This window comes from Thunnus albacares, chromosome 22, assembly GCF_914725855.1.
Source record: "Thunnus albacares chromosome 22, fThuAlb1.1, whole genome shotgun sequence".
Lineage (NCBI taxonomy): Eukaryota > Metazoa > Chordata > Actinopteri > Scombriformes > Scombridae > Thunnus > Thunnus albacares.
Window position 1 is genome coordinate 5,963,750 of NC_058127.1, and position 18,754 is coordinate 5,982,503.

The window sequence follows — 18,754 nt, forward strand, 5'->3', positions numbered from 1 at the left end:
CCAATGTAGTTCGCTCCTCATCTCTGGTTGAGGCTAGCAGCATGTCCCACCAAACTGCTGGTGATCAAGTTGCTTTGTGGATAATGTAGGTGCCAGGTTTTGACAGGGGAGAAGAACATGTGGAATAAAAAATTAGACATTTGTCAGTCTACTGCATTTATTTTGATCATTTAAAGAAAAACTGCTCATTGTGAGTCTGATAAAACTGGTAATGTAGGAATAAATGAATTGGTGGAGTACTCTTTTAACTGTTTCAACCAGAGATTAGCATGGAAAGGACATGATGAGTTTGTGTCTGTTCCTGATGTTTCTTGTTAACTGTTGCTCTCTCTTTATCTGTGCTTTGTTGCTTTTGCTTCCTCTGTTCTTTATTGCAAATAACCAGGGGCCACATGCATAAAACTCTCTGCAGATTCATAACTTAAACTATATGTATGCACAAAGCCAGAAATATGCATACTCATTCTTTTCATCAGATTTATAAAGCTGTTCATACACATGCTTCTGTTTTATAAATCTCAGTCATTGAGGAACTTGGCACACGCGCACAAGCCTCATTTCCACTCCCACAGTTAGCCATGAATGGATGAAGACATGCCACGAACCAGTCTTTTTCATATCAATCTGCCACCTGCTCCACCGGTCTTTACACCTGTCAGTGAAACAAACAGGAAATGAAAACTGCTGTTTCACCGATTGTGTTGCACTGGCAAGGTTCTCCAACAGCCAGAACAACTGTCATTACGCACAGCTGTGCAGCTCTTTAATATCGTCCATATGATTGTTTCCTCACATAGACCTGTAAACCATCTGCCGACGATGAAATGTAATCAGTGATCAGTTTGTTGTGCTCATATCTAAACTGACTTCACAACTAAGGATAAAATAAAAGAATATTAACAGCTGGTTAAAATGTTGACTCAGACTTAATGTAAATTAAAAGTGATCAAATTAATCTCACAAAAGTAATTTATCAGATTTACCTTAATAAATGTACATTTGATTGGCATTTTACAAATATTTGTAAATGCAAAAAAATATATATATATCACACCATCAATGCAGCTGGTTATCAACCTAAACAAACAATGTTTTACTAAAATATGCTGTCTCTTACCTTATATTTCATCTCACCCCATCACATCTCCCTCAGATAGCTCTAGAAAAATATGCACGTATGGTCTAAATTATGCGTGAGGTGCGCAGATTGTGTTTTTACAAATACCAGTTTATGTGCATGGCATATGCATGGTTTTTGTGCATACGCATTGTTTATACATGTGGCCCCAGGAAGTGAAATAGGCTGAATGAGTGTGTATCCAGCAGGAGTGGTCATCTCAAGACAAGAACTTCCACATGATGAATTGTACCCATCCAAGATGCCAAGGTCCTGTCTCAATCAATAATCCCTTCTTTTGTTTGTTTGTTTTTTTTTTTTTTTTAACCTTTTCAGCATTGCGTTGCAATTGGAGCGTTGTGCCCCCTCTCCTGCTACAGGGCCCCTCAGGAGCCCCCTAATTGGAGGGCTCCCTGGGAGCTCGCTTCTGATTGGCCAACAGGCTGCCTCCTTGCGGCTGGCTCAGCTCAAAGCCCAGCTTGCTCTCACACAGATAAACAACGCTTTCTCTGTTGGTGGCCGAGCCGCTACCTTGATAACCAACTCCAACACATCTACTCCCTACATACCCTCGACACCCCCCTGCCCTACTGCTGCGGCCATTAATCTCCTCAACCTTCTGAAGATTGCAAACACCATGTCCCATCCCCTGTATAATCCCTATTCTTCTGGGAACCAAAGATCCACCCAGGGGCAATATGGACTCCCCAGTGTACAGGCAGAGATAGACCCTCGAAGGGCATCTCATGTGGGACCTGGCCTCAGCTCTTCTGGACTTTCTTCTGGGACTCCTGCAAACTCTGGGGGGATGCTCCCATCACTGGTACCTCACTCAATGAACTACAGGCCTGAACGTGGTAGGCCTGCAATTGATGAGGATATAGAGAGGTCCATAGACATGCATATTAGCAGAGCCAGAGAAAATGTGAGGCTTCTTGGCACACCGATGCATCAGCCACCAGGTCAGGGCAATTACTTAACCAGTACTCAAAGGGATGAGTTGCTCTCCTCAAGCACAGGGATGACCTCCTACCCCACATCTTCAACCTCTGCCTCTCTCGGACATTTGGCTAGACACCCGAAAGTTGAAAGTGGCAGTGGTTCTTTGGACTGGTTATCGGACTACAAGAGGCCCACTGCTGATGACCCCTCTAAATTTTATTCATCACCTGCTTCGTCTAGCTATGCAGATGGTGGGGACTGTAGGTTTAGTTCCTCCAGTGGAAGAGAACATGATACGTCGTCCATTCCAGGTTTAGGAGATTATGACTATCCAGTGCCAGACAAACCTGCAGCCCCTACAGAGTCCAGTCGTCCTAAATACACCTCAGAATCAGCTGCCAACATCCTTCTGCACTTTGGACTTGAAAAAGAGGACTTGGAACATCTCATCGCCTACCCTGAAGACCAGATCACTCCTGCTAACCTGCCATTTATTTTGCGCCAAATCCGCATTCAGAAGGCCAAAAGGGCTACAAGTGCAGTTCAGTCAAAACCATACCCTGAACCTCAACCCACCAGAAGCATGAGTGGAATGGACAGTTTTAGTAGTTCTGGAGGGACAGGAATGCGCCAGGAGGACACGTCATCTTCTATTCTACAGCCAAGTAAAGTGATTGACTATGGACATATAGGCAAATATGCTGGAGGGGTTGGGGATGAGATTGGAAGAACCAGTGGCAGTAGACCTAACAGTGGTGGGATGAAGGATAATTGTGATAGTCACAGTCACAGCCGGGACCCACTACAAAAAAATACAGCAATAGGAAGAAGCAGTACCTTGGGTTCTTCCCATGACCAGGCGAGTTCTTCTACCAGTCTCAGCTCTTCATACAGTTCAGTATTGAGCTCCGTGGTCCCCTCAAGCAATGACCCAACCAAACGACTGCAGACCAAACAAAACCAGACTCCCCAAGAACTCCTCAGCTCATTCTCTCTGCCAAAGAAAGACACAGACATCAGAATGCTCAAGTGTGAAGCTTCCAAACCTATTTCTCTGAAAGAAACGGAAGTCAACCGCCACCCTAACCCAAAAGCTCAAACATCCTACACTCTATTCCGTGGTGTGCATCCCAGCCGACCTGGTCTTGTAGTCATTGGCAATAATGACAGCAGCGGCACTAAGGATCAGAGTAAAACTCAAGGACACGGTTCAACGGTCTCTGAACCAATAACAAAGCAGCAGCAGATACAGAAGCAGCCAATGCAGCAGCAACAGCAGGCACAGACTCAACAGCAACAGCAGACACAGAAGCAGAAGGCGCAGCACCAACAACAGGCGCAGAAGCAGCAGGCGCAGCACCAACAGCAGGCGCAGAAGCAGCAGGTGCAGCACCAGCAGCAGGCGCAGAAACAGCAGACACAGCAGCAACAGCCGGCACAGAAGCCAGCAATATCACATTCACAGATGGGGCAGACAATCTGGCCCCCAGTTTTCTCTGCAGCGAAACCAGTTCCACCAATCCCCCTTGCTTCTCACATCCCCAGCATCACTGATGTGAGGAGCCATCCAATGTTCATCCCTGGTGATCACCATCGAACCATTATGATTCCTCCAGGACCACCTCAGCCAATCCCGATGAACTTTCTTCATACAACGCTGCCACCCTCCAACACACAGCTCCCAGCAAAGGTTGCAGTCTGCAAGGGTTTACCGACGCCAGCCATGATGTATGACTACGCAGCAGCCACGCCCAGAATCTTTCCACATACCTGTGTTCTGTGTAACAAAGATTGTACTCATATGAAGGTGAGTGAAAGACTGCACTCTGTTCTTTCTCCCTATGGGAATTTTTGGGATGTTAATTTCAACCTTAAGCAAAAGATTAATTTGTTTGTGGGAAGCATTCAAGGGCTTTAATCTTGAATAATTGAAAGTCCAAGGGCAACACTTTCAAACCTATTTTAAAGACTTATTTAATATTGTTTTAGAATTTTAATAGGTCATTGCATGACATGGAGGCATATTGTTCTGTGTAACTGCAAACTTCAAGAGAGATTGAACAATACATTTTTTATTGTTCAAAACTCTGGTAACCCTGGATTTTGATGTACTCCCAACTAAATTATGTGTATCATAATGTTTCCATGAGGCCTGTCACAGCTAACAATGTGCTGTTATCTGTAATTTGGTTTTACAGTTTCTGATCTATATTTCATTTAAATAAGTTGAAATGTTTGTTAGATCATTGTTGTCTGATTTAAACAAGTGTGTAATGGCCATTGTCAGACTCACAAGGAGTGATATTTGTTGGACAATTTTATGTAAAATAATGAGAAGTGTTTTTTAAATGCTGTCCCACATGGTATATTCAGTTTTGGCTTTTTCTTTTTACATTTGCTAGTCAATGTATCAGTGTTTTCTTTCACAATTGGGGTTATTATTAATGCATTTTTTTAAAAACTGTTTGTGTTTATTTTTCCAATATGCAATCACATTTCATTTCTATGATCATGTAAATCACTTATTTTTTTTCTTTTTTTTTAAACACACAAACAAAACTCATAGTTATAATTTTACTGAGATGTAAGCAGTTGATCTAATAGTAGTAACCTACTTTTGGCAGTGGTGGCCATCGTTATGGAGCCGTGCTCTCCATTTTTTAAATATTATTGCATCCCAGAAAGGAAGTCCAATTGAGAATTGGACATTGAGCATATACAGTGAACCTGAAGTCCACCACCATAATATTTCATAAACCACACAATCTGCAGAAATATTTCATTTCTTTTCCCTGTTTTTGGCCACTTGTCATTAATTATTTACCTCCTTTGGCAAACACAAAAGACTCAACATTTTGGCTACTCAACACAGACACACCCGCTTCCTCGTTCCCCCAGTGTCCACATCTTCCTGCCCCTTCTCCAGATGTAATTGCCTCAGCTTGTGTGTTGTCCTGATTCATACTTGATCCTGAACCCCGCCAGGAGGACCTTCACGTAACCTCATGCAACTTTGACACCACACAAGACATCAACTGAAGAACCAGCCACCACAGAATCAAGACCCCAAGAAGAAGTTTTTTATATTGGTTTTTGTCGTGATTGCTGTGATTCCTGTGTTTGTTGCGTTTCATGTTAAAGATTTGTTAGCCTGGAACTCTGGCTGATAAGCCAGCTAGAGGAAAAAAAAGTGTCCCTAGTTGTAAAGATTTGTTTCCCATTATAATTTGTCTATATACAGTTACTCTCACCATGGTTTGACTGTACCAAAGACATTATGGAAAAATGAAATCTGTTGTTTTTGTGGACCTGCTGTTCAGCATCAACATTAGTCTACAGTTATTTCATACATACACCACACAACAGCGGACAATGGGATTGAGTACTCAAGGACTTGACAGACCCAACAGACAGCGAGGGACTTTTTCTTAAGGCTACTGTAATGTGTTTAATAAAAACATCTATATAGTCAGACAATCACAAAATGGCAACTATGATAATGAAGCTGATAGCAGTCGTGATGATGTTGAGGCCTGTCTAAATGCTGTCTTTGTTGTTTTGACTACTAGGATTGGATCTCTCACCAGAACACCAGCCTTCACCTTGAGAGCTGCAAACTCCTCCGCAGACAGTCAGTCTTTATTATTTCTTCTTTTCCTCCTATAAAGGTCTTGTTCATCAATTATTGTTTAGTGATGATTGCTTTCATCAGAATATTGGTTGGCAGTGATTATTGGGGGTGCACCACAATATTTGAGACTTGATCCTCTTCTCCAGGACTGTTTGTCACTTCTGTATTAGAATTTGAACATCAGACCACAACAGATAAATGGCAGATAAATTTTTATATCTTGGGGGAGAGTTTATGATGATGAACTCTTGCTTTTGGTACAATCTCTCTGTCATAGTGGAGCAGCTTTCATAGTTCTTTGCTAATGGCTCCCAACCACTGTAAGGTCTCTCATTGGCAAAAAACGTTCCTTGAAGAACCTCTATTCTTTGAAGTTTGGTGGCACTACCCTTGTGTTAATAATTTTTTTATGATAGGGCTCTTCAAGGAATCTTTTAGTGGTTGTTATCTCAAGAAACATTGTAATTCCTCAATACCTTTTAACTTAAAGATTGTTGCCCATTTAGAACCACTTTAATACTGCCTGGCTTTTGTTTTTTGTGTCAAAATGTGACTTATTTGCTATGTTAATAGGCATGTTTGAATTTTTTTTTTCTTTTCAGATATCCACAGTGGGATGGTGAGGTAGCATTCGGGCCAAGGTACATTTCTCAGTGTGTGGAGATGTAGCAGCCACACCATCTGTGAACCAGTAACCTGCTGATTTTGACTGACTTTGTCTCATCATTCATATAACCTTTTTTATACACTGTTCTCTCCAGTGTTGTAGGCAAAGATATCAAGCCCTCCCCCTCAACTTCTGCACAGGCTACCCATCATCGTCACCAGAAAAGCAGGCATGGCAGCCACTCCCATTCCCGCTCGCCCAGTCCACGACGTCACCACGGCTCAGAGGGTAGAAGGGAGAAACGCAGGAGCCGATCACAATCGCCACACAGCTCTAGATACACTCACAGGTCTGTGAGACATAAATGACACAAAAATGGAACATCAGGTTCTACTGAAAATAAATTCTGACATAAGCAGTAGCGTTGGTGAAGATCATGAAATGTTTATACAGAACAACGGAACATCGTTACCCCTTGAGAAACCTAGAAAAGTTTCTGCCAGTTTTTAAACTATCAGTAGATTAATTGCATCATTCATCCGCACTTCCTTCAGGTCTCGTTCTCGCCATCGTTCTCGCTCGAGCTCCCCTATCTCTTCATCCCACCGCCATCGCTCACGTTCACGAAGCTACGAGAAACGATCATCACCACGAAGGGGCTACGAAAGACGATCGCCACGGAGGAGTGACGAGAGACGATTGTCACCAAGGAGAAGCCGTGAGAGACGATCATCGCCTACAAGAAGTCACAACAGGCGACCATCACCAAGGAGCCAGGAGAGACGGTCGTCACCACGGAGGAGTGACGACAGGCGTTTGTCACCAAGGAGGAGCCAAGAGAGACGATCACCACCACTGAGGAGTGACGACAGACGATCGTCACCAAGTAGGAGCCAGGAGAGATGGTTGTCAACTCGGAGGAGTCAGGAAGAGCGATCGTCCCCAACAAGGACACATGAGAAAAGACCATCTCTCATCACCCCTGACAGGTCATCTACCCAACAAAAGAAGTCGAGCAGTGCAGAGAGACTGGCTAAGAAACTGCTGGAAACATCAGGTTTGAGAAATTGCAAACCTTTTTAAGATCAGGACTTAAATAATGATTCTGTTCATCAAATGTAAATTGACTTACAACGTTATAAAGCTATATGCTGTTAAAATGTAGTGTAATGTAATATCCATAGTTTTTTATTGTAGGCTTTAATAATGCATAACTGTCTCTTCCACTCCAAAATTACATGTCAGCCAGCTCTGGATGATCCTCAACCAAAGAATAGAAGCTAAAATTGCTTTTGTTTCAATATTACCTTATTGTTCAATATTACATTATTATTCAATCAATATTATTGTAGGCAAATCATGCATCTCCTTTCTCCCAAACAAACTGTTAATGCTGTTTTGTGGGGGTTGTAAAGACTGAATGAACAATACTTAGGCAATTATGAGATACTGAATGCAAATATAAGTAACACTTTTAGATAAAATGATAATGATTTTAGATAAATGGTAACTCTACTTTTGTCTCTGTCCGTCTAGCTGTCCAGTCCCTGTCAAACCAGTCTGATCTGGAGGCTGTGGTTAAAACTCTGGCTCCTGCCTTACTAGCTGAGCTGGCAAAGATTAAGTCCTCCACCTCCTCTTCCAAAGGAGGAAAACGCTCCTTACCTCCACACTCTACAAGTGGAAAGAAATTGTCCTCTGCTGCTGCTGCTTCTTCATCCTCCCCTTCTATAGCAAAGAAGAAGGAGCCGACTAAAGCGAAGCCCAGTCTGCAGAAGAGTGACACAAGTCCCTCTGCAAAGACTAAGGTATGTGCACACATTAGTCTATTAATTTACTGGTGAAATTTAGCAACAATCAGTCTATCATCTTGTGAATAATATCTTTCTCCATGAATGACTGAAGTCAGTCTCAAATGACACAAAGATGAGTCATAAAGGAGTTTCAGTTGTAAGTTTATAGTGACCAAATCTTCATGTGGTTAAAGTTGCTTCTCTCTCTCTTTTTCAGGCTGGTAAATCCTCTCCTCCGACTATGGTGAAGCTAGATGGGGTTCATAGTACTATCTCTCATGATGATGTAGTCGCTAATGTGGAGCGCTTTGGAAAAACGAAATCAGTTGTACTGTTTCGTAAAATGCAGCAGGTATGTGTATTTAAAGAGAAAATACTGTGTGTGTGTGTGTGTGTGTTTCTGCCAGCCAATCGTATATTTTTTAATGCTTCAACTTTCTTAATAATGCAAAATATAGTAGTTTTAGCTTAGTTAGTTTGTATTTTGCTATTTGGTATGACACTTTTATCCAAAGAGTGTCTGTAGGATGTTCATAAACATGTGAATCTAACCCCAACACCATCACGTCATCACCTCATGTAGGCAATTGTGTGTTTCGAGAAAGAGGAAGATGCAAAGAAATTGAAGAGCAAAAAAGACCTCACCATGAAAGGATTTCCAATCACTGTTGTCAAAGAGAGGGTACTAAACTTTTTTGTCTGCTCCTGAGACTTAAATATATTAACATTTGTCTACTGTAGTTTAGTCACGTTAATATTTAGATTAAAATTTGTCCGATCTTTTTACTGTTTACAGGTGACTGTTTCTAAGGAGCAAAAGAAGCCCCCTCAGAGGTAACATATTTCATACAGACCTCTTTTTTGAGGAGGGCTGTAGATTGTTTTATCTTATCATGCACATTTTAGTTAATTTATTGCATATTTAATGAAGTTTTTTCAAAATTTCTTTCACGTCGGGATCTTTTTGAACATACACATGGTATTAACTTCACTGAGATTAATTTCATGACAAAAAAATCTGTATATTTGTGTGTTGGTTACTTGCCATTAAAGTAATTTTAAAGATAAATTGCACAGTCCCAACAAAAAAAGAAATGTTATACCGTTATGAAAGGAAGAGTTTATTTTTATGCACTGTGCAGTAATTGTGTACATGATGGTGTCTACCCCCTGTATGACAAATATCATTCATTGTTCATTTCCTGTTCACCAATATTTGAAGGCTAACACATGGAATATATGTCATCCAAGGAATTCAACTCTTAAAGGACAGTTCTATCTTATGATTAACGCCATGTATAAAAAATTAACCCCTTGCACCTGATTGATAACAATTTTTAAAAATTTGCACCTCATCTTATTGAAATTATTACTCAATCAAATCTGAATACATAGACATGATACACATATTGATATATCAACATCCCCAATGTCCATCATCGATCAATGTCTATATATCTAATTTGAATTTATATACAAAAGATGCTCTTTGTTTACTGTGTTTTCTTCAGTTTCTTTTTTTTTTATGGCATTTCTGGGTACCCCAATGTATTCAGAAACTTATTCTGTCATGTAGTAACTCTGCTAAAAGCCTGTAAAGCCTGTTCTTTTTTTGTTTTGTTTTGTTTTTACAGAAAACCTGCCACATCCAGTGTCTCCACACCTCAAACCACCAAATCCACCACCAGCACCACCAGAAAAACTCTCCTCGCTACACCTAATATGCCTCCGCTTACAGTGCCTAGTAAGAAAAATGTTACCAAGGGTCAGGCAACTGTCACTAAGGCAAAAGTCTTGGTTTCCAGAGCGAAAAATGTTTCAACAAAGCAGATTGCCAAAACGGTAAAAACGGGCAAGGTGGCTGCAAAGGGAGCTGTGGCAAAAGTTTTGATAGAACAAAAGCCCACGGCTCCAGAAAATCCACCTGATGATGGTGTCTCTAAGCAGAACCTTGCACCTGAAAAATCTGAAACCAATGTTGAAGAAACAGTGGTTGTTCTGAAAGAGACAGACGAGGTTGATAAGTCAACAAACACATCTGTTGCTGAATCAAGTAAAGGCACAGAGATCGTCGTTGAAGAAAAGGCCTCTGCTTCCAAAGCGGAAACAGCCTCAGCTATGCAGAAACCCACGACTCCAGCAGGCACATTGGGTGCAGCAGGAGCCATGACACAAGAAAAGGTAGAAGGAAAGCCTACAAAGACTGAAAGTATGCCATCCAAATCTACAACTTCAGAAAATCACCATGATGTACAGACTTCGAAGCTGGAAGATTCTGATACCAAGATTCACGAATCTGTAATGGTGCAGAATCATGCAGCAGAGGTTGTTGAAACAGCAAATGTGACAGTTTCTGAACCTAAACACCAAGCAGAACCTGCCAAAGCTGATGTTGAAGCAAAAGAGGTTGAAGACACTGAACCTGTGGAGCCTGGTGTTAAAGACGCTGAACCTGTGGAGCATGATGGTAAAGACACTGAACCTATGGAGCCTGGTGTTAAAGACACTGAACCTATGGAGCCTGGTGTTAAAGACGCTGAACCTATGGAGCATGGTGTTAAAGACACTGAACCTATGGAGCATGGTGTTAAAGACACTGAACCTATGGAGCATGGTATTAAAGACGCTGAACCTATGGAGCATGGTATTAAAAACGCTGAACCTATGGAGCATGGTGTTAAAGACGCTGAACCTATGAAGCATGGGGAAACAGGAGTGGAAGTGGCAGAGCCCATGGAAGTTGAGAGATGTACTGAGGGCAACAGGGAAAAACCAACAACTACAGAGGCTGTACCTGAAATTTCAGCAGCCAAACCCAATGAGAGTCAACCACTAACCAGTACAGTTGAGACTCAGCCAGATGTTTCTCTACCAAAACCTCTTACTATTCCAACTCAGAGCACGGATGCTACTCCTGAATCATCTGGAGACACCAATACTCAGACCCCACAAACTGACATCAAAAGTCCAGAAACCTCTGTCACAGCTTCTCCACAGGTCCAGCAAAACACCCTGCCAACACCAGAGTCCTGTGGACAAGAACCTGAGACAAAGACAGATAGTTCACACATGGAAGAGCAGGTGGCAGGAAGCCCAGTTGAAGTTGCTATGGAGACAAAGCTAACGGAAGGAGGGGTGGAGACAAAAACAAAGGAAAAAGGTATGTTGGATACCAATTAATGGATGGATTGTTAAGTATGTTAAAATGTGGGATGTAGATGTACTGTACTGTAGATGGTGTTTTGTAGGAAATATTTAAGGAGTAAGGCTGCAGTATTTTAGATTTTTGTTACTGGCAAGAAATCTTACAAAAAGACCAAAACCAACAATATGTTAAGGCCAAAACGCACTGCTGCCGAACGGCGCTCGTCAAAACAACCACCCCAATTGTTTTCTGCGTTCAACCTCAACGCCTGCGGCAACTAGGTGTGCGCCACGTCACAACACTACATGCCATACTGATATTCATCTTTATTCAATTTCATCCTTTGAAGATCCTATGACTGCAGTGAAGACACAAACGAATGCCACCCCAGTCGAGGATGCCTCCAGTACCTTGACTGAGGAGGACACATCTGTCCCAACTGCATCAACAGCTGCAGCGGCGAAAGAACAGCGACCGACAACGTCCACACCTTGTACAGCTGCAGTTACACCTCTGACTGTCGGGGAGATGGTGGAAAAACACCTGCATCAAAAAAGAATACGTAAATATATCCGAGTAACAGTGTGTCTGTCTGTCTGACTATTGCATCAACTTAATTTACAGTACATTAAAAATGTCCGCATGTGATCATAACACCTACTTTTCTTTTTCTCTCTTTTGCAGATTGCCTCAAGAAAGATACCTGCTTCTCACCAAATGTAGGTTTCTTAAAATCACCTGCATGACCTAAAATGTAGTCATTCATTTTTACCAAAGGCATAAATTAAACTTGGAGGTAGGTTTTGTTGTAGATAAGTGAATTTTGGCTTAAAAAGTGGCTCTTTGAAACACTTGGATCGGTCATTTCCTGACTATGGATTCCTAGAATGAATTAAACAAATTATAGACATATTTGTTTAAGATCATGTAGGGCCGCCACAAAGGTAATTGCCAGTATTTTGATAATAGATTAATTATTTGACACATTTTAAGCAAAAATGTCAATACATTTCCTAGTTCCATCACCTGGATTGTGAGGATTTGCAGTGTTTCTTTGTCTTATGTGATAGTAAACTGGATATGTTTAGGCTGTTGGTTAAACAAAACAACCAATTTGAAGATGTCACCTTTGGCTTCAAGATATTGTGATGGACATTTTTCAATTTTCTTACATTTTGATCTAGCAACAGTGAATCAAGGATATAAACAACAAAGTAATCGATAATGAACATAATCAACTTAAATCAACCATGCCTCTCATTGTTTTCTCTTTCTGTCTCTCTGTATTTGTGTAGTTTCTCTCACTTTCAAAGAAGCAGTTGTTCATAACCAACCTGCCTAAATATTACGATGGCTGCTACACGGAGGAGGACCTCGCCAAAGTACTCATGCCTTATGGGTTTCAATATAAAGAACCCAACATCTATATTGTTCCTCAGACGCGCATGGTAGGCACCAGGGTTAAAAATCTGCATCAGTTGTGTTTATGAATCCCATGTTTCTGCTTTTGCTCTTCAGTCCTTTCTTGTGGGGATCACTTCTTCCAAAGTTCAGTGTCTAATGCATTTTTTTTCCTTTTTTTTTTTAATTTGAAAAAATTTTGAGACATTTTTTGAGGCTAATATGGAAAATCCCACCAAACTTGTAACTTGCAGTTCAATGTGGTAAACATTCATTGGCTCATTTTAGACATGACATTACATTTTTCCATACATATTGGGATGGCTGTATGATTACCATCATTATTTTTACCACGTGAGAAGATGTGAAATTCTAATGGCAAAATAATTTCTACTGAAACTAAAAATATTTGACCATTAACACAGTAACAGTACTACTGCTGCCCAATAGCAATTAGTATAAATGGCACTAATAAATGTGTTTCTGGGTTTCCTTTCAGGCCTTTATCGCCATGCCATCAGCGGAGAATGTGCAAAACATTATGAAAGCCACCAGAGGGAAGCCTTTCATTTTCAAGCGATGTGCAATCCGTCTGTATGTTGTGGACAGTGGCATCACGACGACAAGGGTAAGCACGTACACAAACCTACATTTTTATCGTAGTTGTTTTATCGTATGAGTTAATTTATTGTTGCACAAATAAGAATCAAAAAGACAAGCAAGAAGAAAATTAATGTGCAGGGAGAGGAATAAAACCCGGAGGGGCTTATCGATTACCTAAATCATATACATACATAAATATGAAAGAAAAAAACAAAGTTACACTGTTAAAAATAGAAAACAAAATTATAATATGATAAAACCAAAATTAAGTGTGTTTCTTGCACAGTAGGAAACAAGGGAGGGAAAGGCTTTCAAAGGCTTTCTCCTGGATGCTGATTTCTTCCTCGTCATGTAAATGGGAATCAGGGTAGGAGATTAGAAACCAGAAACCAGACTTTCTTGTTCCTGAAGAATGTATAACTGGGTTTCTAATTGGCTTTTACATCTGAGTATGTGTATGACAAAGAGATCATTACACTTAGTGATTTACAGTAGCCAGTTTACTGCAGTGGCTGCCTGATTTCCCTGAGACTTAAACTGATTTTCACTCAGATTTTAATATGTGTGAGTATGTTGTACTGGTGAAGTATTTTTGACACTGGCTTCTCTGATGTTTCTGTTTCAGATTGGATTTTATAAATCATTGATGAAGCTGATGAATTCTGTAAGTAACACACACATTTAATTACTCATCATTCTTTAAAGGACTCAGTGGCTTTTCATTTTGTTGGTAAATGTAATTTATCTCAATTTTCACTTTAAATACAGTCCTACATTTAACTGTTTTAGATACATAGCAAAGTCAAAGCTCCCCCTCGTCTCAGTTTGAGTTTTAGGGGTCATCCTCTGTGTTATTATCTTAAAAATATATCAATAATGTGATTAAAGTCTGTGAACAATCAACAGTGATGCTAAATGATTCACTTTTTTTCCAAATGTATTAATTGCAGCCATGCAGTACATTTTATGAGTGTGTCTCTATCCTCTTGTTAACTTTTGCTCTGGATTTTCACCCTCTATTCTTTATGCAGCCTTCGTTTGATGACGGAGCGAGAACAGTCTTCATCAAGAACATTTCACCAGTTGAGGCCCGGAAACTCAGAGAAGCTTTGAAAAAAATGGATTTTGTCATAAACTACCTGCCTCTTCTCAACAAGGTATAAACACACACACACACACAATAGATATGTGTTAGTGACTCTAAAAAAAGAGTGTTTGTTAAGGCTATTTTTAATCTGGGTCTCTACTGGAATATCTTTACATGATTTACAGTTCAGAAAACTCCTCATTTACAGTTGTTATGCAAAGGTTTGGGCACCCTACATAGTCAGTACGGTTTCAGAAATGGAGACTTTTGAAAAGGCTGCTGACCCTGTTTTAGTTTGAAAACTCTGGGATTGCGTTTTAGTCTGGACGGGCGGAAACGGAGACTGAAAAACGATGACGCTGACACCCACGTTTGCCTCCTGACTTTGACCATCTTTATCATAGATATGATAAAGCATCATCGGTATATAAATAACAGAACACACCCGTGTGTGTGTGTTTTCCAGGTATTTGTAGAATTTGAATCCATTCGTGATGCAGATCGGATAGGAATTTGGTACAGCCTCCTGAAACAACCTCCTGGCTATGAAATCCACAGGCTGAAAGTACCACACAGTGGCTGTACATCACTACGTAAGTCTCTGAGAATTTTTCTTTTTATTTGCACACAGATACAACAACATAAAATCCTAAAAAGAAAACATGAAGCCTTTGTAAATATATAGATAAGACGCACTTACCGTTGCTTGCTTTTTTTCGGCAGCGCCAAGACTTCCTGAGAAAGCTCTGCCGGACAGCAGCGATGCTGTTTTGTCTATCCCATCAATAAAATTTGGCGTTCCACAGGGCAGCGTTTCACCATTTTGGGTCCCTTTGACAACTTATCCCTTCCTGTTCCCTACCATGTCTCCCTGGTTCACCATCCCTGGTAAGAAATCGTCATATTGATGAGTTTAGGGTCGAAATGAGATTTAATAGTTTGAAACTGCCAAATTTAACATATGTAAATAAAAGCGTGTTTGCTTATTATTATTATTATTTTTAACTCCTAGATTACCTGACAGTCAAAGAAAAGGAAGACATTGAGGTAAGCCCATAGCCACACACAATTTTGCTGCTTTTATTTGCTGCTAGTTTTCATTTACATTTGATTGTCACTAATCCAAAATAACATACTGTAGAAATTTAGAGCAGGATTGGTAGTCTCCAACTTCATGCATCTGTCCAACAACAAAAAAAACGTACTATATTTGACGTGAAAAATTCCAAATGTACCATAAAGTTGGATCAACATCTGTCTGACACAGTGTCAGCAAGGTGTTGGGGCTTTTCTCGTCACTTAATCTCGAAATGCAAGCCTGAGTGAATCTTTTAACTTTAAGTCTTGTGTCCTGTAGAAGGCCAACCGTCAGGGTGACATGTCCCCAACAATCATGTTGACCGGTTTGCCAGTAGACTGCTACACACAGGAGGACGTCGCCAAGCTGGTCTGGCCATATTTTACAAAACGGAACCTTCACTCCCTCTACTACAACGTGACAGTCTTAACACTACAGAGGAGGGTAAGGACAACACACTGCAGACTGTTACACTCTTGTTAATCAAATGTAGCTGTGTTATTTGAAATGTACGTTTTTTTTGTTTCCTCTGCTTACCTCCAGGCGTTTGTGTATTTCGAGGATTGGACTGCGTGCTGCGATTTTGTCCAAGATCACTTAAGAAATCCTGTTTCTGTCAAAGGCCACAAACTCTGCGTCCACTTCCTCCTGCAGCACATGTATCCTGAATCCACAGAGGTACGTACAACGAGAAAGCACCCAATGGCAGGCTGGGTTGTGTTTTATCAACATCTATGACAATCTGTGACTCTTTTCACAGGAGACCATGTACCAAACTCTGATGAAATTGAACAACGCTGTAAGTCATTAATCTATTTCTTTAAATGTAGTGTCGAGTCTAAGTAGCATTCTTTGGATTCCTGGTACTTAACAACAACTGTTTCTTGTTTCTCAGTGTGGTCCAGACCCAGAATCTCTCGCGGAGCGGTTGCTGTGTGTGGAGATCTCTGAGACGACAACTCTTGTTGTCAGAGCGGTCGTGGAAGTGGTGGCATCGTGTGCAACTTTTCTCAGCTTCCTGCCACTTGCCAACAGGGTACAAGAACACAAACATCTGCACTTTTCACATTTAAAAACTGAGGGAACTGCCTGATAATGTATCAGTGAAAATGGAATATATGTTGGTTACAATAAGACAAAGTTTATTGGTTGAAGGGCACAGGTGTTGCCATTCTGCTAGCAAACAGTTCATTGTGTTTGGGAGGCCGAGCTCAAAAATCTGAAGTTTCAAATGGTGCTCATTAGGGTCGGTTATATATAATTTTTCGATACTAGTGCCAATATAATACTTGAGTTTATCTACCTAAAGTTGTTGTTTTTTTAATACTGAAACATAAACATAGTTTTCTACTAAGAGCAAAAGTTGTAAATGTGACAAAATCTGACAAATGTAAGAATCTGGCTAGACATCGCATCGCAGTTTTTCAGTACTTGACACCTTTGTACACATTTTGGTCGGTGCCTAGAAAGTATTGAGGTTTAATACCTAAGCCTAATGGTCATATTGACATGTTTCTCAATGGGGTTCTTTTTGTATTTTTATAAACAAAGAAAAAATGTACTTAAGACTTTTAGGGTTTTTTTTAATCTGGATGATTGGATGACAGGTTACCAACACTGTGTTTAGTAGTAAAAAACACTGTGTGAGTGAATATCGTGACTCTAAACCAGAGCTTCTCAATCTTTCCATGACCAATTTGAGATGCAAAATTTTCAGTTCTCCAGCAAGTTGACTGGCGAAAATTTTGTGGAGAATGTTTGAGATGTATTAGCAGTGTAGTCGATAGGACAGAGCAGTCAATCAAAAAATGTTATAGTCAACATTTTTGCTTGAATATACTAAAACTTCATGTACAAGGGGTTCTTACGGCTAGTTGCTGTTCCCTTTCTGTTTGCTGCTTTTGTCTTTGTCACTGTTCTCATCTCTCCCTCTCCGTCTTTTTGCCCATGACTTTCCTTCTCCCTCAGATATGCGTTGAGATGGCTGACTCCGACGGTGTAACGCAGGTGCTGAATAAACACAACACGATCTCACAGACACGTCCGATTCGGCCCACAGTTTGGTATGTGTGCTTCTTTAAAAATTGGGGGTGGAAAAAAAGAGGTTAATTACTCTCTACACATTTATGTATTTTTTTAATTTTTTAATCCCTCATCTTCACATCCAAACTGACCAACTTTTTTTCTCTCTACCCAGGAGTAAAGTTCAGCGTTTTGAATCGTAAGTATATCACTTTGTAATTGATTCCTGTCAGGTTAAGAGAAGAACAGAACATATTTTTGGTGCCAAAATCAAGAAAAGAATCATTTTGATGACTGCTACGACCCACATGCTAACAGTCAACTGCAACTTTATATGATAGCCAGGGGTTAGCTGGGGGTCCCAAATCATATTTCATTAGATAAATGTATGTATATGCCCCTCAGGTTCAAGACAAAATATTGTAAGGTTTTACAGGAGAAAAGAGGGATTTTGATACAAAAACACTAAATTCATTGACATATTCAGTATTTGGAATGTCTCACTGGTCTTTTGTCACACATTTTGTGAGAACATTGACAATTAAGAGCCCATCTCTGTTTTTCATTTTAGTTTGAAGAGCCTAAAACAGCGTCTAGAAGATTCCAGTGAGATCACAATAGACCTCAAATCGGACAGCGACAGTGTCGAAGCCAAGTCACCAACTGTGACATGTCAAACCCAACCTCCTCCTCCTGAACTTTTGAATGATGGGCCTCACCTTGCTCTGCAAATGAGTAGCCCTGCTCCTGCTAAACTAGATGACCCTGCGGGATCCACCATTTCCACGTTGGTCACAGAAGGACCAAGCGCTACCACCGTAAGTGACATTGCAATGAAGGAGGATGATAAGGATCCAGGAACTGAGATTGCCATGGACTCTGCTGTTGGTCCCAAGTCAAATGAAGAAGTAGAGAAAACAGAGGAAAAGAGGGGGGAGGAGGTGGGATCACCGACAACTTCAGTGACTACCGATGATGTGACCTCTACCTCTGCAATCAGCAGTGAAAAGGCAGTCCCTGCTGCTTCCAGCCCCGCCCCCTCAGCCACAGAGGTCATGCCTGAAGAAAACATCGTAGGACTTCCTCAGATTAGTGCAGAAATGTTCAAGGCCCTTACAGCAGCAGTTCGGCAGCACAGACTCACACAAGGGAGCAGGTTCGAGAGCAAGGAGAAAGAGGTGAGGCTTAGCTTTAAATCTCTTTCAACATATACATTTAGCTAATAGCGTATGGATACCATAAAAATCACTAGAACACAAAATGTGTATTAATCCACAGCTGAATATAGTCAATCAAAAGCCTTTTTGAGTAATATTGGAATTATAGTA

At 40.7% G+C, this 18,754-nt stretch overlaps 1 protein-coding gene across 2 annotated transcripts in view; it reads left to right on the forward strand.

Moving 5' to 3' along the window:
- LOC122973207 overlaps positions 1 to 18,754 on the forward strand; it is a 48,642-nt gene that overhangs the window by 21,991 nt on the left and 7,897 nt on the right. For both annotated transcript variants that reach the window (XM_044340543.1, XM_044340545.1), the window contains exons 2-27: positions 1,454 to 3,866; positions 5,629 to 5,690; positions 6,293 to 6,331; positions 6,452 to 6,646; positions 6,852 to 7,354; positions 7,834 to 8,105; positions 8,308 to 8,442; positions 8,674 to 8,772; positions 8,887 to 8,924; positions 9,725 to 11,250; positions 11,585 to 11,797; positions 11,920 to 11,954; positions 12,531 to 12,683; positions 13,136 to 13,264; positions 13,865 to 13,903; positions 14,271 to 14,396; positions 14,793 to 14,919; positions 15,050 to 15,214; positions 15,339 to 15,373; positions 15,684 to 15,848; positions 15,948 to 16,082; positions 16,165 to 16,203; positions 16,300 to 16,440; positions 17,373 to 17,467; positions 17,602 to 17,625; positions 17,998 to 18,604. In XM_044340543.1, the coding sequence (XP_044196478.1) occupies positions 1,454 to 3,866; positions 5,629 to 5,690; positions 6,293 to 6,331; positions 6,452 to 6,646; positions 6,852 to 7,354; positions 7,834 to 8,105; positions 8,308 to 8,442; positions 8,674 to 8,772; positions 8,887 to 8,924; positions 9,725 to 11,250; positions 11,585 to 11,797; positions 11,920 to 11,954; positions 12,531 to 12,683; positions 13,136 to 13,264; positions 13,865 to 13,903; positions 14,271 to 14,396; positions 14,793 to 14,919; positions 15,050 to 15,214; positions 15,339 to 15,373; positions 15,684 to 15,848; positions 15,948 to 16,082; positions 16,165 to 16,203; positions 16,300 to 16,440; positions 17,373 to 17,467; positions 17,602 to 17,625; positions 17,998 to 18,604 (7,510 nt within the window). The remainder of the gene's footprint in view (positions 1 to 1,453; positions 3,867 to 5,628; positions 5,691 to 6,292; positions 6,332 to 6,451; positions 6,647 to 6,851; positions 7,355 to 7,833; positions 8,106 to 8,307; positions 8,443 to 8,673; positions 8,773 to 8,886; positions 8,925 to 9,724; positions 11,251 to 11,584; positions 11,798 to 11,919; positions 11,955 to 12,530; positions 12,684 to 13,135; positions 13,265 to 13,864; positions 13,904 to 14,270; positions 14,397 to 14,792; positions 14,920 to 15,049; positions 15,215 to 15,338; positions 15,374 to 15,683; positions 15,849 to 15,947; positions 16,083 to 16,164; positions 16,204 to 16,299; positions 16,441 to 17,372; positions 17,468 to 17,601; positions 17,626 to 17,997; positions 18,605 to 18,754) is intronic.